The following is a 24,839-nucleotide window of genomic DNA, read 5'->3' as shown; positions in this document are numbered from 1 at the left end:
CATGGGAGGCGGATCAGTTTTCAATTGCACCATATTGTGCAAGTCAGAACGGATCCGTTTGGTTCCGCATCGCCAGGCGGACACGAGGCTGAACGGAGGCAAACTATTGCATTCTAAACGGATCCTTATCCATTTAGAATGCATTGGGGCTAAACTGATCTGTTTTGGGCCGCTTGTGAAAGCCCTGAAACAGATCTCACAAGCGGACCCAGAAACGCCAGTGTGAAAGTAGCCTAGATATTTCTATTCCAGCTACCATAGAGAACACCCACCAGCTGCACTATCTATACAGATAAAAAAGATACAGTAATCTGCTGAGCAAGCATTTCCTGTCTGTCGTGAGGGACCAGGGAAGTGTCAAAATGGGATCACCGTCTTTAAAAACATGATCTGCAGGACAACCCTGCAGATCCCTCGGATTAATGACAGTAAAATTAAATACATGATCCATTATATAAATAGCTGGCACTGAAGTGTTGTAACCAATAAATGCCGTGCAGTGCATTGAGGCAACTAGCGCTAGCTGCGGCTTGACTCCCATAATGGCACCCTAGGCGTAGCCATATTTCCCTGTGCAAACTATTGACAGGATACTGGTCAGTGTTCGCTTCTTTTAAACTTGGATATGAACCACTTTGCAGTCAGTCACTCTTAAGGTCCTTTTACATGGGCCAGTGCCCAAGCGAATATCAAGAATGAACCAAACATTCCCAATAATTGCCCTGTTTACACATAGCAATCATCTCCTCTGTATGGTTTGGGTATCATTAATAAAACATGTCTAGCTTGCATTAGGGCTTAGACAGGTTGAATTTGCACAATTAAAGCCATTATCGCCCATTACTTATAAAGCAAAGCTATGACCTAATTGAAGCCATGTGTTACTGGTCTGCAATTTCATTTTACACAAACCTCTGCTTTGACAAGCTTTTCTGTCCAGTGCCATGTTCCACTAAGAGAATACACATCTCGGGGGCAGCAGAAAATTAGGAGTGTGAGCTTACAAGGGCTTCCAAATGTCGAGGAGAAAGAGCGTGTGTCCGTGAAACTAATCATTTTCTGTGTGTCACAGGTGAAGTAGAAGACTAAGCAAATAAACAATATCTTATAGCCGAACAAGTGTGCATTTATGTTTGTCAAGGTGATAAAGTGAACTTTCCTTTGGTCTGATTTGCTTGGCGCCATTGGAGGAACTCTATTTTCTTAGCATAAGCTTGGAATGAGACCTGGACCCCAGCACCAAGTGCCATTGAAAACATGTGACTGGCAAAGAAACAGGATTGAAAACCAGAAGACATCCTGGAAAACATTGCTGAGATGGGCAGAACTCGGTAGCATTTTGAAGGAATTTAGGATGTAACCTAGCCTGTGTGAATTTGGTCCTACGCTAGTAATTGTCATATGGTGAGCAGCTTGTTAATAGTCCGTTTATAAGGTTGTCGCCTTGAACAACTACTCAATACATTACATCAAAAGATTGCCAACAAGGCCTCCATCAATCTCTGGGTGAAGAGACAACCAATGTTAGTCACACCAGACAATGCTAACAATTGCCACATGCCCATAGACCCAGTCTATAGTTCGTAATAAGCAACTTTTCAAGGATGCCAGTTCATACCCCCACTAAAGATACCTGCTTTTAATTAACACGTCACCTCATGTCACAAAAAAAAAAATAGTCTGCCTCATATTCCCTTCTACAAAAATGGGGAGGTATTCTACATAAATGGGTTTACTGGAAACTAATTGCTTAGCGATTATGCACTAGCTCAGAAAAAAGGCAGGACACATTGGGCAAGTATACACTTAACATTCACAAGGCATTCTGGTTTTCGGTCACATTACAGCTGCATCATGTGAACTTGCCCATATATTAAAGGGAACCTGTCACCCAGAATTTGTGTATAGAGCAGAGGGAGGACATGGGTTGCTAGATGGCCGCTAGCACATCCGCAATATCCAGTCCCCATAGCTCTGTGTGCTTTTATTGTGTAAAAAAAAAACGATTTGATACATATGCAAATTAACCTGAGATGAGTCCTGTACCTGACTCATCTCACGTACAGGACTCATCTCAGGTTAATTTGCATATGTATCAAATCGGGTTTTTTTACACAATAAAAGCACACAGAGCTATGGGGACTGGATATCGCGGATGTGCTAGCGGCCATCCAGCAGCCCATGTCCTCAGCTCTATAGACAAAATCCCGGTGACAGGTTCCCTTTAAGTGCTCCCAAACTAGTGAAGATCAAGTGGCCGGTAGCACCCATGCCCACACTTGCAGGTGGTGAATAGCCAACTGCATAGACACTGGGGCAGATTTATTGTTGGAAATGTGCAAGAATGCTTGTGCAACTGGCGTACATGGCTTGTACCACATTTATTAAAGAGAACCTGTCAACAAAAAAATGCAATGCAATCTGAAAGCAGCATGTTCTAGAGCAGGAGAAGCTGGGCAGATTTATATACCATATTTTTCGCTTTATAAGACGCAATTTTTTCCCCTCCAAAGTGTGTCTTATAAAAGGAATGTGGCACAAATGTGTAACTTAATGCGGCTCAGGAGCTCTCACTAACTGCTCCTGAGTGCCATAAAACAATGGGAGAACGGGCGGGGAACGCACTCATGGTATCCTTCAGTGAAGCTGCCACTGATGGCCAAATGCTGCGCCCGATCTCCATGTGAGCTGGTCCTGGAGTGTCCGGACCGCCCTCCATGTGCATCGTCCCAGTGTCCTGCCGCAAGTACAGGTCCTGACACTTGCTCCCCCTTCCTCCACCAATAAGCTACCGGTACACTGTTCAGTGCCACATGACACCCCCAGGTACCGTAGATTGCATCCTAAGTCCCAAGGTGAGGACATCTTAAGGCAATTTATGGTACCTCAATTAAAAACTGTGTGCCAAATATGACTAAAACCCCCATCCATAGAAATACACCCATGTACTGCAAAATATGGATGGATTCCTATGGATGAGGGGGGTTATAGTCATATTTAATATAGACGAATGACTTACAGAACAGTGTTTATTTTAAATATGACTATAACCCCCCACATCCCTAGGAGTCTACCCATATTTTGCAGTACATGGGGTGGATTTCTATGGATGAGGGGGTTATAGTCCTATCTAGACAGATGCCAATTACAGAACAGTCCCTGGACAGTGTTCATTTTAAAACATACTGTGACTATAACCCCCCTTTTAATTCAAACTTGTAATTTATACATTTATGTTGGCAGCCCTGTGAAGTGCTATTGGTACAGGGAGGAGGAGTCATCAGTGACTGAGCTATTTTGATGTCAGCTTCTCTACTGTAGCGGGTTGATATGTTCTTTGGAGCCGATATTTACCTCTAGCAGGTGGTGGCCTGCAGTTTCCACATCACTTATTTGCAATGGTACCATTTTTCCACTGACTATACACTTTCACCACAGCAGCATGTGAACAGTTCACAAACTGCAGTTTCAGAAATACTGACACCCTTTGACCAAAATCCATCCTTTTTGCAACTCTTACGCATGACAGCAATGTGCAGACCCGACACGAGACTTCTTCACGAGCAGACGCTGAAAGTAGGTGGTCATAATAATGTGACGTGACTGTGTATATTAGAGGAGACATTACTGGCTGTTGTATTCTCCTGCACGCTTGGTAGCACAAAATGCAATTTAAAAAGTAAATCCTAATGTGGTGCTGCACTATTCTTCCTGCAAATCTGAAGGAACTGCTTGCTGACAGAGGCTTAGAACACAGCCTACAACAGTGGAACGAGAATAGCCTTAACAGTTTGCTTCTTTGGGGCACTCGGCTCAAACCTCTACTCACTAGAGCATGGATCAGCAACCTCTGGGACTCCAGCTGTTGTGAAACTACAATTCCCAGCATGCTCCATTCATTTTGATGAGTTCTTAGAAGAGCAGAGCAAGTTATGCATGATGGGAGTTGTAGTTTTCCAACAGCTGGAGTGCCAGAGGTGGTCTACCCCTGCACTAGAGGATACTTGGTGTGAAAAGTTTGAGAATCACTGCGTTAGACGACTATTTCTGCAGCAGAGACATGAACGGAATCACAAGTATGGGTGAACCAGACTCCGCTGTCTTCCACTCAGGACTTCAGTCTCGGCTTTAACACCTATTACTTTACCCCCAGTAGGAATGAAGTATATTTTTTGTCTCTACTCCATGGTGTAAGCTACCTTCTGACAAGGACCAACAGTATGCTTCCACAAATATACAGTATGTGACCAAAACTTTATCATCTCTTATGGCGTGTCATTCTGTCACTACAATCAGAAATACGAGACTTCTGTTTTTGCATTCTTACCACATTATGCAGAGGTTCATTTCATTCTCCTTTTGAGAGTTGTGGATAACAGAATGATAAGATGACAATTGTGGCAGAGAAAACTAACATTTCACTTTAATTAATGGGGAAAGAATTTATGATGGGAAATCATACAGCATGACATTGACTGATGCACTGAACGGTCAGGAACTATAATAATTTCATGGAAAAGCCACATGGGATTGTCTGAACAGAAGTGTTCTAGAGAGAATCTCCCAGCTCCGAAACACCCCGCCCAAAAAAAAAAAAAAAAAAAGTAGAGCATAGTGTAAGTGATGCCTGGTTATGAAATCTTTATTTTCACACTTAAATTCTGATGCTGAGGTCCCATTAACCTGGGGTAAAATGCACTGTGAGGACTCAAGAGCTCACACACACTGAGGAGGACTCCAAGAGTCCTCCCAGTGCATTTTACTGCTGGTTCGTCAGAACATAGCATCAGAATACAAGCAAGCATGAAGATAAAAGTTGCATAATTGGCAGCACCGCATCAGAATGTGAGCATTAGACCTCATTGTGCTATCCACATCCATTGCTCCATTACGTAGCCCTACAAAAAAAAAAAAAAAAAAAAAAAAAAATTATAATAATAACTGAACCGTCGTGTGCATGAGGCTGTCACCTAAACTGAACATTATAGAACACCAACACCATGATCTCCATTATAGTCCCCATATTAGAATGCTGCTTACCATATAGCTGTCCGTCGCTTATTTTCGCTAAAAAACACACTTATTCAATATGTTAATTAGGTTCGAAGGTGCCCAGAGGCAGCGTTGATGTGGCCAGTGCACAGGCCTCTTCGCTTTTCATATGAAACCCCTCCCGTTTCACCCCACTGGCCCGCCCTAAGTTCTTCAGAAATCCAGCGCCATTCAAAAGATTTGCCGCGCCTGTGCACTTCATTCCCCATTATGGGCAGAGACACAAGAGCGTTTAATGCACATGTGCCGGCCCGTACATCTAGCCGGCCTTGTGCCTCTACCCATAATGAGGAATGAAGTGCGCAGGCAAGGCAAATCTTTTGAACGGCGCTGGTGCTTGATTTCTGAAGAACCTTGGGTGGACCAGAGGGGTGAAACGGGAGGGGTTTGATATAAAACGCGACGAGGGGCCTGGGCACCGGCTGCATGAACCCTGCCTCTGTGCACCTTCAGAACCTAATAACATATTGAATAAAAGTGTTTTATTTTTTCAAAAAAAAAAAAAAACAATCAACGGACAGCTATATGGTAAGCAGCATTCCAAAATGAGGACTATAATGGAGATCATGGTGTTAGCGTTCAATAATTTAGGGGAAAGACTCCCTTTAAAATACAAATCTCACACCTGAACTCGGCAACACTCAATCAGGTCCATAAAGATTGGGACATCGCCAATTCTAACATTGTTGGCTCTATACACCACCATGGATTTGAAATTAAACAAAGATGTGCTTTAACTGCAGACTGTCATCTTTAATTTGAGGGTATTTACATCCAAATCAGGTTGTGTAAAAATTCCAACAGTCTGCATATGTGCCAAAGCAACTCTTTGGAACATTCTTAAGGAGGAGTGCACTGGTGAGCTCAGCAACACCAAAAGACCCGGAAGACCACGGAATAGAATTGTGGTAGATGACCGAAGAATTCTTTCCCTGGTGAAGAAAACACCCTTCACAACAGTTGGCCAGATCAAGAACACTCAAGGAGGTAGGTGTATGTGTGTCAAAGTCAGCAATCAAGAGACTTCACCAGAGTGAATACAGAGGGTTCACCACAAGATGTAAACCATTGGTGAGCCTCAAAAACAGGAAGGCCAGATTAGAGTTTGCCAAAACGACATCTAAAAAAGCCTTCACAGTTCTGGAACATCCTATGGACAGATGAGACCAAGATTAACTTGTACCAGAGTGATAGGAAGAGAAGAGTATGGAGAAGGAAAGGAACGGCTCATGATCCAAAGCATACCACCTCATCAGTGAAGCATGGTAGTGGTAGTGTCATGGCGTGGGCATGTATGGCTGCCAATGGAACTGGTTCTCTTATATTGATGATGTGACTGCGGGCAAAAGCAGCAGGATGAATGCTGAAGTGTTTCGGGCAATATTATCTGCTCATATTCTGCAAAATGCTTCAGAACTCATTGGACGGCGCTTCACAGTGCAGATGGACAATGACCCAAAGCATACTGCAAAAGCAACCAAAGGGTTCAAGGGAAAGAAGTGTAATGTCATGTAATGGCCAAGCCAATCACCTGACCTGAATCCAATTGAGCATGCATGTCACTTGCTGAAGACAAAACTTAAGGGAAAATGCCCCAAGAACAAGCAGGAACTGAAGACTGTTGCAGTAGAGGCCTGGCAGAGCATCACCAGGGATGAAACCCAGTGTCTGGTGTTGTCTATGCGTACCAGACTTCAGGCTGTAATTGACTGCAAAGGATTTGCAATCAAGTATTAAAAAAGTGAAAGTTTGATTTAGGATTATTATTCTGTCCCACTGTCTACTTTTGGTCCCTCAACAAGTGGTAGGCACATATACAAACTGTTGTATTTCCTACACCGTTCACCTGATTTGGATGTAAATACCCAGAAATTAAAGCTGACAGTCTGCAGTTAAAGCACATCTTGTTCATTTCAAATCCATTGTGGTGGCGTATAGAACCAAAAATTTTAGAATTGTGTCAATGTCTCAATATTTATGGACCTGACTACTATACACCAGTACTCTGAAGCAGATACAGATGTGGAACATCAACATTCGTGCAGATGTCACAAAAGGCAAAACGTGAACTCAAGATGTTAAATACTTATTAAGCTGTGCATTACTGATATGAATGAAGCAGGAGAAGTAATTATAGGGTTTTAGAGATATTTAGAGCGAGGACTTTACATTCATAGAGTACAACCAAAAGCAGTCAAACTGCATTGACTAGTTGGTTCCTGGGATTTTACCAGTCTTTGCATTCTTAGGGTCCATGGTGCAAAGATCAAAGAGGGAACCTCCGATTCTATTTATCTAATGAGAAGTTTTACAAATGACGTATGAAAGTAGCGGATGTAACAAATACAAAGCTTTCGGAAAGTCTTCAGACTCTTTTTCAAATTTTGTTACGTTGCAGCCTTGTGCTAAAATTTATGACAAATTGAAAAAGAAGGTTAGAAATCTTTGTTAAATTTATTAAAATGTATTAAAAAAGGAAAAAATGAAAGTGTTGCATTGACACGAGTTGAGCGACGCTTAAGCCGAAGCCACTTCGTTCAAAACTTCAGCATACTGTATGGAGGTCCATCTCCGTACAGTATTAGAATGTATGGGCTCTGATGAGTCGAAGTTATTCACTAGGTCTCGTGTGACTTTAAAAACCAACTACTAAAGTTATTTAACAAAGTGGAAAACCACTTTAAAACTTGAAACCGAACTCTGCTTCGGTTGCAACTAGTACCAGTTTCAAGTTTTAAAGTGGTTTTCCACTTAAAAAATCAACTACCAAAGTTATTTAACAAAGTCACACGCGACCTAGTGAATAACTTGCTTTAGCTCATCAGAGCCCATACATTCTAATACTGTATGGAGACAGATGTCCATTTACTGCTTTTTTCTTGCCATAATACAAATTCTAACAGTCTATTCAGTAGGACCATCAGCTGTGTATCCACCTGACTTCTCCACAACGCAACTGATGGTCCCAACCCCATTTATAAGAAAAGAAATCCCACTTATTAAACCTGACAGGGCACACCTGTGAAGTGAAAACTATTTCAGGTGACTACCTCTTGAAGCTCATCAAGAGAATGCCAAGAGTGTGCAAAGCAGTAATCAAAGCAAAAAGTGGCTACTTTGAAGAACCTAGAATATGACATTTTCAGTTGTTTCACACTTTTTGTTATGTATATAATTCCACGTGTTAATTCATAGTTTTGATGCCTTCAGTGTGAATATACAATTTTCATAGTCATAAAAATAAAGAAAACTCTACATATATACACACATACATACACCAAAACAGAAAAAAAAAATTACTGCGTGATTCGCCATTTTTTGTTCATGTAAAATGACACCCCAAAACACATTCCCCAACTTCTCCCGAGTACGGCGATACCACATGTGTGACACTTTTTTGCAGCCTAGATGTGCAAAGGGGCCCAAATTCCTTTTAGGAGGGCATTTTTAGACATTTGGATCCCAGACTCCTCACGCTTTAGGGCCCCTAAAAAGCCAGGGCAGTATAAATACCCCACATGTGACCCATTTTGGAAAGAAGACAGCCCAAGGTATTCAATGAGGGGCATGGAGAGTTCATAGAAATTTTTTTTTTTGGGGGCACAAGTTAGCGGAAATTGATTTTTTTCTCAGAAAGTCTCCCTTTCCTCTAACTTGGGACAAAAATTTAAATCTTTCATGGACTCAATATGCCCCTCATTGAATACCTTGGGGTGTCTTCTTTCTGAAATGGGGTCACATGTGGGGTAGTTATATTGCCCTGGCATTTTAGGGGCCCTAAAGCGTGAGAAGAAGTCTGGAATATAAAGGTCTAAAAATTTTTACACATTTGGATTCTGTGAGGGGTATGGTGAGTTCATGTGAGATTAAATTTTTTGACACAAGTTAGTGGAATATGAGACTTTGTAAGAAAAAAACTAAAAAAAAATAAAAAATAAATCAATTTCCACTAACTTGTGCCCCAAAAAAAAAAGTCTGAATGGAGCCTTACAGGGGGGTGATCAGGGAGTCTATATGGGGTGATCACCCCCCCTGTCACTGATCACCCCCCTGTAAGGCTCCATTCAGACGTCCGTATGCGTTTTGCGGATCCGATCCATGGATGCGTGGATCCGTAAAACATATACGGGCGTCTGAATGGAGCCTTACAGGGGGGTGATAAAGGAGTCTATATGGGGTGATCAGGGGTTCATAAGGGGTTAATAAGTGACGGGGGGGGGGGGGGGGGGGGGTAGTGTAGTGGTGTTTGGTGCTACTTTACAGAGCTACCTGTGTCCTCTGGTGGTCGATCCAAGCAAAAGGGACCACCAGAGGACTAGGTAGCAGGTATATTAGATGCAGTTATCAAAACAGCATGTAATATACCTGTTGGAGGTAAAAAAAAAAAAAAAAAACACACACATCTACAGCCCGCTGGCAGGCTGTAGATCCAGTCTCTTACCTTCCGATCCTGTGAACGCGCGTTCACAGGAAATCTCGCCTCTTGCGAGATGACACACGGATGCGTCCAGGAGGAATCAATCGACCGCCTCCAGGACGCATCCGTGCGTTAGGCGGTCCTAGGGAGGTTAAGGATGACATCTATAGTGCAATATGCTCCCTGTTACAATTCTGTATTTTCTCCACACTGTGCCATGGAGTTGTGCAAACCTTGCCAAAGTAGTGACCAAAATCGGTAGAAGTGGTTGGAAACACTACATGCTCTATTTGTTGAATAAAGTATCAGGAGCTGGACGCAACGTTAACAATGACAAAACGTCATGGCAGTCACATAATTTTATGTTGTATTCTGCAGAGAAATGATCTACCCCAGAAAAGCATGCAGACTCAGAAAGTGACAGGAAACAGGTAACTCACCTTGAATGTGAACTGCTAATACAATACATCCGACTAAAGTGGCTAGAACACGTTCTACCAGTGTCATGTTCTTCAATGGTGGCATTTCACAAAATCACAGAAAATGGAGATGAGGACCTAAGCACAATGACCGATAAATTTTCTTTGGTAGCGAATCTGTAAATAAAAAATAAAATCAATCATGAGTGTGATGCCACAAAGTCATAAGCCAATGGTTGTCTATTGTATAACTGGATAGGTTATCATGGTACCCCATCTGTGGACACTTCTGGATATAGTTTTTGGGGGAAGCATTTTAATCCCTGTCCACTTGCAGTGATTCACAAAGTGTGAATACAGAGATCAGTCTAAGGCTACTTTCACACTGGGGTTTTGGTTTCAGTTTGTGAGATCCGTTCAGGGCTCTCACTAGCGGTCCAAAACAGATCAGTTTTGCCCTTAAATGGATAAGTATCTGCTTAGAATGCATCAGTTTGGCGCCGTGCCATCTCCATCCCACTTTGTAGGCGGACAAAACTTAGCTAAACAGATCCATCCTGACACACAATGTAAGTCAATAGGGACGGATCAGACTTTCAATGGTGATCAGGACTGATCCGTTTCGGCTATGTTAAAGATAATACAAACTGATCCGTTCTGAACGGATGCGTTTGTGGAGATCCATGACGGATCAGCACCAAACGCGAGTGTTAATGTAGCCTATATCACCAGTTAGGACCACCCACAGATATACTACATTTCATCTGGAACTTTTACCATACAAAACCCCACACTAGTTTGCCCAGTTCCTTCTGTTCTGGAGCCCAAAGATTGGGCAGAACGTTCTGCCCAATGTTATACTGATGAAGATTAAAGAGTTGAGCTTTGGCAAATGCAACCTTACGACAACACACAATTCTGCATCAACTTCATGTGATCACTGTAATAGACATTTCCTCACTAAAATAGTAAAATAGTAAAATAGAGGACAACTAAACCAAAAAATTGCGGCAAAACGCAAACACCTAAACAGTTAATGCAGACAAAGGAGATCTGTACTAAGATGAATGGAAGGCACATTTTGGCTTTCATTGGCCTCTTGTTTCGGTGAGCTTGACCTGCACGACCCTGTCAGCCTGGCGCTACTCCTGAATGGAATAATTTGTATTTGTTCAAGGATGGGCCTCAATTATGTTGGTGGCTGCTTCCACCATAAATAACTCAATCTGTCTGTTCATCAGAACCCAAGAACTTTTCTTTTTAATTGGGGCTCCGGAGCCATTTAACACACAAGCAAATTAGTGGTGGAGCAAAAGGATTCCTGTCATTTTCAATTTCACTGGGTAAGGGGCACGCAGCCTTCGACCTGTGGCCTACTTTTCACACATCTGTGACTTCTCAGTAATTGGGAAACAAAAAGGATTCATTACCGCAAGGGAAGGGAGACAGGCTAGCAACAGGGGGGAACTATATTAAAAACTAAAAAAAAAATATATATAAAAATGCAAGACAGTCATGTGCTGCGAGATAGGCTACAACATACAACGTACTTGGCACCTATAAAAGAAGAAGATCTGAGACTCGGGTGAACACGCACGTGAAATATTCTACAAAATACATCTGTAAGCCTTGGGCTTAGTTGTCACATGACTGCAAATGATCCCAAATAAAAGTAAATCTAATCTGTGAATTAGTTTTTTATTATTGCATTGTACTTAATTTGGTGTTAAAAAATAAAATAAAAAAATATAACTTTTTTCCTCCATCAGCCTGCATGCTTTCACATACAATGTAAGTTGCTCTGCCCTGTTTTAGGGTGACATTCCATCAGACTGGCTGCCTCGGTCTGTAGACCTTACCTCTCCTTTCCTGAGGGTCCTTTACAGCGGGCAGACTTCTAAGGCTACTTTCACACTAGCGTTTTTCTTTTCGGGCGTCCTAAGGGCTCAAATCCAGAAAAGAACTGATCAGTTTTATCCTAATGCATTCTGAATGGAGAGTAATGCGTTCAAGATGCATCAGGATGTCTTCAGTTCAGTCTTTTTGACTGATCAGGCTTTTCTGCAAACTGTAGCATGTTGTATTTTTACCTCCGGCCAAAAATCTGGAACCCTTTGACTGCCGGATCCGGCCTTTTTCCCCCATCGACTTGCATTAATGCCGGATCCGGCACCGTGTGTTCTGTCAAACTGGATCCGGCTTTTGAATGTTAAACCCGAAAAATTTGAAAAAAAAAGTTAAAGAGGACCTTTCACTTGTATAAACTATGTGAACCGAGTATGCTGCCATATAGAGCAGTGCCCGGGGATCTCACTGCACTTACTATTATCCCCGGGCGCCGCTCCAGTACCTTTGCTCCTTAAGTTATAGTAGGCGGGTCTTCCCTTGTCTCCTTCTCCTAGGCTGCAGATTGCGCTGCGATTGGCCAGCGCTGCAGCCTAGGAGAAGGAGACGCCCACAGGACAAGGGAAGACCCACCTACTATAACTTAAGGAGCAAAGGTAACGGAGCGGCGCCCGGGGATAATACTAAGAGCAGTGAGATCCCTGGGCGCCACTCTATATGGCAGCATACTCCGTTTACATAGTTTATACAAGTGAAAGGTCCTCTTTAAAGTCCATAAATGGCGGATCAGTTTTTTCCAATGCATTTTTTCATTGTGATCAAAAACCTGATCAGGATTCAAATGTAATCCCCTATGAGCATTGCCAGACATCTGTGCTGCTGGTTGTCTCACAGGCAAACATTTTGTTGGACAGATGAAAATCCATCTGCGCATGTGCAGACGGGTAAAAATGTAAAAAAAAAAAAAAAAAAAAAAAAAAAACACACACACACACACACACGACGGGTCCGTCTGTCCACATGGCAAGCGGAGAGACTGATCCGCATCCAGATGCGTCTCACAAATGCTTTCAGTCACATCCAGCGTGGTGGAGCCTGCGTCACTTCCGACGACGGAAGTGCCCGCCGGATCACACTGCCGCAAGTGTGAAAATAGCCTTAGGGTCCATTCACACGTCCGTTTTTTCTTTCCTGATCTGTTCCGTTTTTTGCGGAACAGATCAGGACCCATTCATTTTCAATGGGTCCTGGAAAAAATCGGACAGCACAATGTGTGCTGTCCGTTTCCGTTGTTCCGTTCCGCATGTCCGTTTAAATATAAAACATGTCCTATTATGTTCCTGAAAAATCGGATCCTGGTACAATGCAAAGTCAATGGTTCCGCAAAAAACGGAAGACATTCGGATGTCATTCCGTATGTCTTCCGTTTTTTGCAGAATCCGTTCCTGGAAACACATAGCAAATATTTTTTATTTTTATTTTTTCAAAGAAATCCAAACAACTTTATTTGATTATTGAAATGTATACATGTTTCCGTTTTTTGCGGATCCGCAAAAAACGGATGACATACGGAAACATTTTCAGGAACAACGGATCTGCAAAAAACGGACCGAAATTCGGATTATAGAAAAATACTGACGTGTGAATGTAGCCTAAGGGTCCATTCACACGTCCGTTTTTTCTTTCCTGATCTGTTCCGTTTTTTCAGGAACAGATCAGGACCAGATCTGGACCCATTCATTTTCAATGGGTCCTGGAAAAAAATCGGACAGCACAATGTGTGCTGTCCGTTTCCGTTGTTCCGTTCCGCATGTCCGTTTAAATATAAAACATGTCCTATTCTTGTCCTGAAAAATCTGATCCTGGTACAATACAAAGTCAATGGATCCGCAAAAAACGGATGACATTCGGATGTCATTCCGTATGTCATCCGTTTTTTGCGGATTCTGTTCCTGGAAACACATAACAAATTATTATAATTTTTTTTTTTTTTCAATTTTTTTTCAAAGAAATCCAAACAACTTTTTTTGATTATTGAAATGTATACATGTTTCCGTTTTTTGCGGATCCGCAAAAAACGGATGACATACGGAAACATTTTCAGGAACAACGGATCCGCAAAAAACGGACCGTTTTTCAGGATGAAAAAAAACAGGACGTGTGAATGGACCCTTAACCTAATTTTGCTTTTCTGCTTTCCATCTACTTACTACTGTATATAAAGGTTCAGCTCATGTACTTGTTCACAGTGTTGGACCTTTAATGTATACATGATTCATAGCGATATGATGAACCCTTTTTCGATGGATCCTATACAAATATATTGGTGTCATTTATCAAACTAGTGTGAAGTAAAACTGGCTTAGTTGCCCAGAGCAACCAGATTTTATCTTTTATAAAAAAAAAAATTAAAGGTGGCATCTGGTTGCTATGGGCAACTAAGCCAGACTACTTCAGACTAGTATGCGCGCCCGCCCCCCAATTCTATTTTGACCACACGCGCAGACAAGGGTAATCTCATGTGAAGCAAGGGTCAGATGGGATGGATTTTCATCTGTCCAACAAAATGTTTGCCTGTGAGACAACCAGCAGCACAGAGGTCTGGCGATGCTCATAGGGGACCTGGGTAAGTAGAGACAACGTGACAAAGTTTACACCTATGAAATTGCTGCAGCAGTAAAGGAACCAGGAACAAAAATACTAAATTAGTATTAATAATTATTATTTTCAGCTCACAAGTCTATTTAATGGCACCAGCTTGTGAATGGTACACAGTGGATCACTACTGTATTAGATTACCCAGTAATCCATTCCGGACAGTGGAAGGTTACACACTAGAAATGTAACAGTTGCACTTCTTAGGAATGCTTTAAAAAGCTTCAATGTCACAAAAAAAAAAAAAAGCATTCATGAGATGGGGCCAAGCTGCCCAAACGTGGGAGGCTAAAAAATGAAAAATCCTCAATCAATCATGGAAACAGCATAAGATGCCATTGTTTACACAGAAAACCATTGCCCCAGGACAGGAAGGGCTGGTGACAACCAAATTGTCAGCCCGGGTGCAGAGTCAAGTCAGGCTTTGTTTGGCCAAATGTCCTCAACAGCAAGCAGAGATGGGTAACCTCCAGCAGTCCAGAGGATCTGAGGCATGGTGGTGGACCATTCATCAGGGCTAATCTACACTTGTGCGTGGAATCTGCAAAAAGAAAATGGTTGTTTTTATTGCGGCTGACAAAAATCCACAAGGATTCTCTTGGCGTATGTCAATGTGATATAAAATCGGACCCAGTATGCTCATGAATTTGATGAGGAAACAGACAGGTATGAACTGACTTCTAAAAGCTCAGGTTAGAGCGCTCCTTTCATATATTAGTCATATGTTATATAATTAATACACATATAATGTGCTCACATTTCCAACCGGAAAAGGAAAATGAACAATCCCAATCACATGTAGTGCAGGAGGAACTGTGGCGACTGAGGGCAGACAGAATCCATGAGGAGCCAGGCCATCATATAGGATGTGATTAATCACACCCCTCATGTTTGCTTTGTGGTGGTAAAAACACACACCACCATTGCCACCTTTTTAGAAGGTGAAAGCAGTGTCTCACCCCACATGGATGGGTCATTTACAAAATGAATATCGCTCCAGGAAACCTTTAGGGTTAAAGGGAACCTGTCACCAGGATTTTGTGCATAGAGCTGAGGACATGGGTTGCTAGATGGCCGCTAGCACATCCGCAATATCCAGTCCCCATAGCTCTGTGTGCTTTTATGGTGTCAAAAAACGATTTGATACATATGCAAATTAACACAAAAGAGTCATATCTTACTTGTGTGACCAGAGAAGAGTCATATTTTCAAGCTCTGACTCATCTCAGCTTAATTTGCATATGTATCAAATCGGTTTTTATACACAATAAAAGCACACAGAGCTATGGGGACTGGGTATTGTGGATATGCTAGCGGCCATCTAGCAACCCATGTCCTCAGCTCTATACCCAAAATACAGGTGACAGGTTCCCTTTAAGGCCTCTTGCGCATAGCGAGTCGGCAATACACGGGCACCGGCCCTTGTGCACAACGCATTACGGATACAGACCCTTTCACTTGTATGGGTCTGCAATCAGAGGACGGAGGTGTGGAATGCAAGCATGGATCAGAACCCCATGGAAGCACTACGGAGTGCTTCTGTGGTGTTCCTGCCCGTGCTTCCGCACCGCAAAAAAATAATAATATAATAGATGCGGACAGATCACGGACCCGTTCAAGTTGAATGGGTCTCGATTCGTCCCGGCCACCACATGGACGTTGCAAATTGCGGTCCCCAATGTACAGAACGGATGCACAACATTCATGTGCAAGAGGCCTAAACGTGACATTTTACAGATATGCGGCATGGTGCAACAGGCCAAACGCTGCTCCTGTGCCTGTAGTGAAATGGTTAATAAGTCTTATTTAACATGTGGAATCACAATAGAAAGGACTTCCTTTCTCCCGACATTTTCCACCCCTGGGAGGAATCGCTCGGTTTCTGCCATTACAGATGTGGCATACGGGACGCTGTTTACTTGGCCTCGTTTTCGCCATGCGAACACTAGGAGGCCGGGTAACCGCGTATCATCACCGGAGCAACTTTCGGAATTTAACTGCGTTCCTGCTCAGACATGAATGTAAATTGTTTCTTCATGGAAAGGGTTACACACACACACACACACACACACACACACACACACACACACACACACACACAGAGAAAACTGAAGCCAGAAGAGTGATCCAGGGTCCTGCGTTTCTTGAATTAACATCTGCAGTCTTTCCTCCTGGCCGTGTGCCAGCACACTAAAGAAGCAGGGACCCTCCTCTTCCTTGAGCTCCTGCCCCCAAAGGCAGCCTCAGGCGCCCTGTCTGACATGCTTTCCAAGGCGCGCTCGACTACAAGCCAGACATCCTGGCTCCACTTCCATTGTGTGCAGGGGGCTACTCTGCTCCTTATCCAAGGCCTGGATTAGCATAAGAATACCACCCTCCTTTAAATCATGCAAACCCAAGCAGCAGCCTTCCCCCGCTCTGTCCCTTAACACAAGGCAAGTGTCTCTACTTTTCCCCCTTGGTATAATTTCTCCACAAACCATTTCAACCCTTTCTGAAAAGCTAACACTTAGCAGGCGATGACAGCTCGTCAGAACGCATGCCTATTATTTTAAGCCTTCACCAGGGGACTGCCGTTTGGAGGCCTGGTTGGAGACGGCACATTAGGAACTATGCACGGTAGATGCCCTCTCGCCAGATTACTTCCTGTTGACAGTCTTGAATTACGCACAAACAGGCAAGCAAAATGGACAAAGTCAGGTTGAAAAGTCAACCTGCGCTAAACCCTTCTTTGGCTTCATCTAAGAACTATACTTAACTCCTTAAGGATGCAGCCAATTGTGACTTCGTTATCTTCAGACATATTTTTTCCCCCCCTTTAAGCTTATGTTCACATCTGCGTTGGAGGCTCTGTTCGGGGTCTCCGTTGCTGGTTCTGCCACAAAGAGCAGACAAATAGTCCTGCACGTCATACAAAGTGGACACCTGAATGAAAGCCAAACCGGGCTCCATTATAGTGAATGGGAATGTGCAGAATCCAGCACTTCTGATTGTTCTGCTGCTTTGACAGAGCGGAACAATGCATATAAGTGGCGGTGACCTAAGGCTAGGTTCACATCTGCAGCAGAGGAGAGAAGAGTATGACAAAAAAGGAGCAGTAAATCAGAAACCATACCAGAAAGCTGATGGATCCCACTATGGTCCATCTGGCAGTGGATCTGCTGCAGATGTGAAATCTGTGTATAGCTTATTTTTTTTATTTTTTTTTTCGTGGGATGACCTATATTTTCTGGAGTGCAGAAAGTTGGGAATATTATGGCTATGGGCACACCAAATGTGTTTATGTCTTGTGAGAATCTGAAAATGCAGCCTTGAGGAGTCCGCTCCAGGCCTCTCTATATAACAGTCAACACTTGGGTGACAGAAAAGGAAACCCTTTGTTTATACAGCACAGGTGTTGCAATCAGCACCTAAGGGGTTAAATGCCAGGGTGTCTTCTATAATCAAAGCCTTAGGTCTCTATTAGGGTACGGCCACATGGTCAGATTTCGCCATGCAGTTTTGAAAACCAAAATGAGGAGTGAACAATAAAAGGAGAGAAAGTATTTAAGTGGATGTGCAAATATCGGAGGGGGGAATTTGGGGGCATTTAGGCAACACACACACACAGACTTGAAATGAACGGGTCCGCACCCCGACCCAGAACTACAGATGTCTGAATTGGACCCTAAGGCTAGTTGCACACTAACGTTAAAGACCGGCAGGGAACAAGCTGCAGGATCTCTGCGCAGTCTGGCATTGCCATGGGTTGGTAAGGCTCCATCCAGCCCCATGCAGCAGTTGTCTTCCAGTCTAAATCTATGGCAGCCTCCTTGCTGGTGTTGATTTAGACTATTTTCTATGCCTGAAACAGGAGTAGAAAAACGAGATTTTTGTATAACTTACCAGTAAAATCTCTTTCTCGCTCTTTCCTTGGGGGACACAGAAGACCTTGGGTATAGCTCATCTCCATAGGAGGCGTGACACTAAGTGAAAACTGTTAAGCCCCTCCTCCACAGCTATACCCTCAGCCTGGAGAGAGAGGCTGCCAGTTGCGTGTCCAAGTAGTGAAAAAAGGCAAAGTCCAAAAGTGGAACCAACAAGCCAACTACCCAACGGGTAAAACAACTCGGAAACCGTGTAGAGAAAAACAAAGAATGGGTGGGTGCTGTGTCCCCCAAGGAAAGAGCGAGAAAGATTTTACTGGTAAGTTATACAAAAATCTCGTTTTCTCGCCCAGTTTCCTTGGGGGACACAGAAGACCTTGGGACGTTCAAAAGCAGTCCAAAAGGGGGAGGGACCACAGCACCAAGGCGAAGCACCCGAAGGCATCAAGAAACCGCCGCCCGCAGACCAGGCGGCCCAAGGCAGCACCTGCCGAAGCCAGAGTAGGCACCCTGTAGAACGCTGTAAGGCAGACCAGTGACCGCCTCGCACAGACGCATGGCCGAAGCCAAATGCCTCCGGCCCAGGAGGCACCGACAACTCTGGTGAAATGAACGGAGACACCAAAAGCAGAACCCTGCCCTTGGTGCGGTAACCACAGCAATAACCACAGTGAGAAAGCGGAGGAAAGCCACCCCGGAGGCCACCAACCCGTTGCGCGGACCTCCTAGAAAACCAAGTGACCCAACGTCGACAAGAGCCGGAGATCTCCAAGTAAAAACCGCAAGGCCCAAACAACTCCCAAATCTGAAGAAGAGTCCGTTCCCGGGGGTGGAAAGGGGAGGACGAAAGCCTCGTCAAAATGAAAGACAAACACCACCTTCAGAAGGAAGGAAGAGACGGGATGGAGAACAGCCCTGTCCTGAGGAAAGAGAAGGCCCGGAACAAGAAGGGCCGCCACCCAGGCACCCGCCAGAGACACGACGGCTACGGAAACATAACCGTACAGGACAGAAGGAGTAGAGAGAGCTTCTGTAACGGCTCCAAGGGAAAGACTGGAGTGCCAAGAGCCCAGTATGCAATGCCCAGGGCGGTACCCAGGGGCAGTACAAGGGAACCCCAAAGCCGCTCCATGGAAGAGGGTCCTGACAGGCCCAGAGGGCCGGGGAACGCTGAAAGGGGAAGGACAGCGCCGACACTTGACACTTCAAGCAACAGAGTCCCAGTCCCAGATCTAGGTCGGACTGGAGAAAGACAGAACCATTAGGAGCGAACACTAGCGAGCACGCAAGAGTCGCCTGGGCAAGCGGGTGAAAACCCAATGCGAACAGGCGCAGACCCGAAACACGGGCAGTACGGTCGGCAAAAACTGGTCCCGTCGGCCCCCGAGCAACGTTGTCCTGTAACCACCCGGAGTGGGGGAGCAGAAGGACAGACGGAAAGGAACCGAAGGGTCCGCCCAGTAACCGCCAGGACAAGACAGGCTAAAGTCCATGTCGATGTAGCCACCACAGGAAGACGTCCTACAGTCCCGGTGTGGGAGATCTAATGACAATCTCGACCGAATGGGGGTTCCTCCCAAGTTACAGCCAGAGTGAACAAGGGAGACAGTACGAGGCCAAGAGGAACATCAGAACCATCCACATGAACAACCAAGCTCTCCCCAGAGGGGAGGGCAGTGAAGGAACCGCCACTGAAGCGCGGCCGGGGCAAAAGCCACACCGGAGGGAGCCGAACCGAGCGGGAGCCAAGCAGAGCCGGCGAGAAAAGGCAGTCGAGACAGAGGCCGGCATAACACCCTCCAACCGAAAGGAGACGCCCGGTTCACTGAGACGCCCGGTTCACTGCCACGCAGAAGGCGAGTACCCTGAAGAACCCAAGGTGGAGGTCCTACGGACCTGGGTAAGCGAGCACCCAAGAGAAGCTGGGTGACCATCCCGAGAAAAGCGGCCCGAACCCGGTAGCGGACCAGCCTGAAGCGCGGAGGGGGCGCCAAAAGAAAAAAGACTCATACTGCACGACACCCGAAGAGGAGGAAACAGTAGCAGGCGAGGGAACAGCAGCCCCGCCAGAGCCAACGCCGAAAACGAGTGGCACTGCAAACGGCACTCTCGACCCAGTGACCACTTGCGCCGGGAAGCGAGTGCACGGGAGAACGAAAGGGCACCTATCAAAGAACCACGAACACTCCCCAGGTGGAAAGGCCAACGGACATGGTGGATGCCGACCAACGGGACCACAATATACAGGCCAAACCAGAGAAACGAGCACCACCCAGCTCGGCGAAGTAGAGAGCAGTAGAGCCCATCTACTATATCTAAGGAATACACCTTTGAATACAATGGCATTCTTTTAATGCTTGTATGACAGCACCCAAGGGTTACACAGGTGGACAGAATGATCTCTTTAGAGAAGAGCGCAAGGCCCGTGACAAGCACCACATCCCAAGAGAAAAAGAGGGAATGTTGCAGGAGGAAGTGAGGCATACGTACGAGCAGCCCCGCAAGCAGTGAGAAGGCCAACCCACCTATGGGAGGAGAAGGCATACACGGCCCAAACAACGGACAGAGTGCACCAGAAATACCGCTCACCGCAAAAAAATAGACACCCAGTGAAGGGGATCAGCCACAGAGTCCAACAGTATCAACGGAAGTGCAAAGTGCAACCTGAAAGGGAGTTATGCACAAGACATCAGTATGGCATGCGATGGAAATGCAGGCAGGCCCCCCAGAAAAGGGGGAAACGTATCTGGCAACACTGCAGCTGGTAAGAATGCAAAGGCCCGTCCCAAAGGGGGGATGCCCAAGGCCAGTAACAACTTCAGAGAAGTAGAACATACCATAGTCTGCCCAGAAGGTGACCAATCACATGGCCGCACAGTACCCAACGGGAACGCAGGAGGGAGGTCCGCCCAGTGAAAGGGGGACATGCACGGGGTTATCCAACCATTAAGCGAGTGCGCAATAACCCACCTAACACCGAATACTGTGAGAGTGCAACTACTCCACAATGAAGGAGAACATGCAAGAATCCCGCACAGCATATCACGGACAGCCATGGGTCACGTGAGGGTGCAAATTTTTCGCCCATGGATGAGGAGGGCCGTGTATGGCCCGCAACACATCCGGCGAAAGAGCAGTATTCCACCCAGAAAGGGGCGGGGTAATGCACACGGCCGTCACCGCATCCAGCAAAAATGCAAGCACCCCGCCAAGGATGCGGGACATGCACATGGCCAGCAACGCACTGGCGAGAAAACAACCACAGTCAGCGGTGTTGTGCGTATGCCGCCTGAGGAAAGGATACATGCTCATTGCTGGCAGCGATTCCAGTGAGTGCAGCACACCACCCAAGGAAGGGGTCGTGCACATGGCCGGCAGCGAATCCAATGATAGTGCAGCAATCCACCTATGGAAGGAGTTCATGCACATGGCCGGCAGCAAATCCAGAGAGAGTGCAGCATTCCGCCTATGGACGGAGGTCATGCGTATGGCCGGCAACGAATCCGGAAAGTGCAGCATTCCGCCTATGGAAGGAGGTCATGCACATGGCCGGTTCATGCATATGGCCGGCAGCGAATCCAGCGAGAGTGCAGCGTTCTGCCTATGGACGGAGGTCATGCATATGGCCGGCAGCGAATCCAGAGAGAGAGCGCAGCAGTCCTCCTTTGGACGGAGGTCATGCGTATGACCAGCAGCGAAGCCAGAGAGAGTGCAGCGTTCCGCCTATGGAAGGAGGTCATGCATATGGCCGTAGCGAACCCAGCGAGAGTGCAGCGTTCCGCCTATGGAAGGAGGTCATGCATATGGCCGTAGCGAATCCAGCGAGAGTGCAGCGTTCCGCCTATGGAAGGAGGTCATGCATATGGCCGTAGCGAATCCAGCGAGAGTGCAGCGTTCCGCCTATGGAAGGGGGTCACGCATATGGCCGTAGCAAATCCAGCGAGAGTGCAGCGTTCCGCCTATGGAAGGGGGTCGTGCACATGGTCAGCATCGTATGCGGTAAAAGGGCAGTATTCCGCCTACAGAAAGGGGGTCATGCACAAGGCCAGCCCGCAGCCAGAGAGAGTGCAGTATGCCGCCTATAATGGGGGGTCATGCACATGGCCAGCACCGCGACTGGAGAGGGCGACTAATTCTGCCTATAGAAAAAGGCGGCCTGCACCTGGCCAGCGCCGTACCCCAGGAGAGGGCAAGGGTCCGCCTAGAAAGGGAAACATGTATACCTGGCCAGTGCCACGGAGCGCAACATGCCACCTATAGAATAGGGGCAGGCATACGGCCAGCGCTCTAAGGTCAGGCTGCAGTATCCTGCGCAGCCAACATAAAATACAGATATTTCATATATATGATATATATTCACACTTCATTATTAATATTATTATATTTTTTATTTTATTTTAATTTTTTTTTTTTTTTTATTTATTATTGTAAAACACAGCCTCTTTTAGGCAGGAAGGGGCCACCATATAAGAGCACAGCCTCACTGAGAGGCTAGCCATCCCAGGGTCTCCTCCAGATGGCAGCCGTCAGCGTCCAAGAGGTTAATACAGATCGGACCTGAGGGCGGTGCAGCGATCCCCTGGGGGCGGGGGGACCTCCGGCGGGAAGAATTCGCGCCTGCGAATGCCCGCCCCCTCCAATCGAGGCCGGAATATTGCGGCCTAGTAGGCCGCGAAGCCGGGGCCTAAAGTTTGCGGTGCCCGGAGGTACCGGCCGGGATCTGGAAGGAGCGAAGCGGCGCATGCACAATACCGGCCGCGGGAGCCCACCCCGCGGGCCGGAGAATCAGGGGGCCCGGAAGAAGGAGCCCGGGATAGAACCTTTCTGCGGCGCCCGACCGACCGGAAGACAGCCTCTCCGAGCACCTGCGGTCGGGGTCCGCTGAACACCGCAGTCATGCCGGCCGCGGGAGCCCACCCCGCGGACCGGAAACAAGGGCCCTACGCCGCAGCAGTCAGGAGAGGGCCCAGGCCCTGAGCTGTCTCAAGGAGGGATGCCTGCGCACCGGTAAGGCGATAGGGGGGGGATGGGGGACCCTGCAAGGAGAGAGGCAGCTCCCTGGGCGGCATGATAGGGACGCCAGCATAACCCCTCAGTGGATGCACCTATAGTGGAGGGGAGGAGAGGGAACTAATAAAACAAACTAGGGTGGCCAGACCAGTATGGGGGTCAGTCAAGCAGGAGACCGGGGTGGGGGGGAGGGGGTCGTAGGGCTGGAGAAGCCACTCTCTCACCACAGCCGTCTTCACCCTCGGTCCGTTCCAGCAGGGTCGCCCCTTCAGCTACTGGCACCGTAGTGGCAGGACGCTGGAAGAGGGACTTGGCGTGCGGGCGACCCTTACGCTGGCGGGATGCAGGGGAGCTGGGCTGCCCTGGTCCACCTTGCCTTCTGTGGGGGAGGCAGCAGTGCGGATACCGGCACTGGCGCAGCTCAACCCCGGGAGAAACAGAGAGGTCTAGTGCGTCTCTGTTGTCCCGTATTCTGGAACAAAAGAAAATAAAGTAAAAATCAAAAAATTTTAAAAAACAACAAAGGAGAAAACAGCCCTGCAGTAGCAGGGAGTGTCTTGCCTCCTTGGACACTAAGCAAAAACTGGCAGCCTCTCTCTCCAGGCTGAGGGTATAGCTGTGGAGGAGGGGCTTAACAGTTTTCACTTAGTGTCACGCCTCCTATGGAGATGAGCTATACCCAAGGTCTTCTGTGTCCCCCAAGGAAACTGGGCGAGAAATTATAAATGAGACAGGCCTGCCAGCCTGGCCCCTGCCCACACCACCTTTTACAGACATGGCGTGAGCGGAGAAAAGTTGTGCTGCAATTAACGGCAGAAATCTGGTGTATATCTGATGGTAAATAACCCCCTATGTTGCCATGTATAAGCAGGCATGCTGGGTATGGCCGAGTATGCATGTTTACTTCAACAGGTACAGTGGAAGGACCTGCTCCCAAAGTCTCCTTCAAGAATAAAAGACCAGGGGGTTAATTACTAAAAAAAAATGTCACCACTATGGCATAAAAAACACTGTTCACCACCTGAGAGTGGTGGGAGGTGGAACATCAGCCCTGCCAAATTTATTAACATTTATGCCTGTAACCTGAGTAAATTCTGTAAATAAAAAATAAATAAAAAAATAAAAATTCAGTCAAGGATTGGAGTAGTTTTTACACCAGGCATTCAGATTGCTCAATGTGCGTCTAACTTACGACATCCTATCGGCAGCAGAGGGTCTCTGTAAATGACCCCCAGGCATCTGTGATCTGGGTAGAGTCAGGAGAACCACATACAAGTAAGATCTCTGTCCAACTCCAGTAATATAGCCAGTTTTAGCCATCTTTAGACATAATCCCATAATTAAACACTTATCTTCGATGGAATGCACTGAGAGGACTAGTAAAATTATCTGTCGTTACGCAGACCAGCAGCAGATAAAGTAGGACAAATGCATTACGAGTGAACACCTATTACAGCACACATACTGCAAAATACCAACACGAGAAAGAAGACTAATAAGGGGCAGGTAGTATTTACTAGTAGACGTGTGATCAAAACCATATTAATTACGGAGGGTTACACCTGGCTCCACTGC

The 24,839-nt window shown here is 46.1% G+C and overlaps 1 protein-coding gene across 4 annotated transcripts in view; it reads right to left on the bottom strand.

Moving 5' to 3' along the window:
• The window catches only part of BMPR1A (bone morphogenetic protein receptor type 1A), a 95,396-nt gene that overhangs the window by 31,465 nt on the left and 39,092 nt on the right, over positions 1 to 24,839 (bottom strand). For all 4 annotated transcript variants that reach the window (XM_044300001.1, XM_044300004.1, XM_044300002.1 and 1 more), the window contains one exon: positions 9,910 to 10,065. In XM_044300001.1, the coding sequence (XP_044155936.1) occupies positions 9,910 to 9,994 (85 nt within the window). In that variant the 5' untranslated portion in view covers positions 9,995 to 10,065. The remainder of the gene's footprint in view (positions 1 to 9,909; positions 10,066 to 24,839) is intronic.

This window comes from Bufo gargarizans, chromosome 6, assembly GCF_014858855.1.
Source record: "Bufo gargarizans isolate SCDJY-AF-19 chromosome 6, ASM1485885v1, whole genome shotgun sequence".
NCBI lineage: Eukaryota > Metazoa > Chordata > Amphibia > Anura > Bufonidae > Bufo > Bufo gargarizans.
The sequence above is the reverse complement of the archived record's forward strand: the minus strand, read 5'-3'. Positions and strand labels throughout refer to the sequence as shown.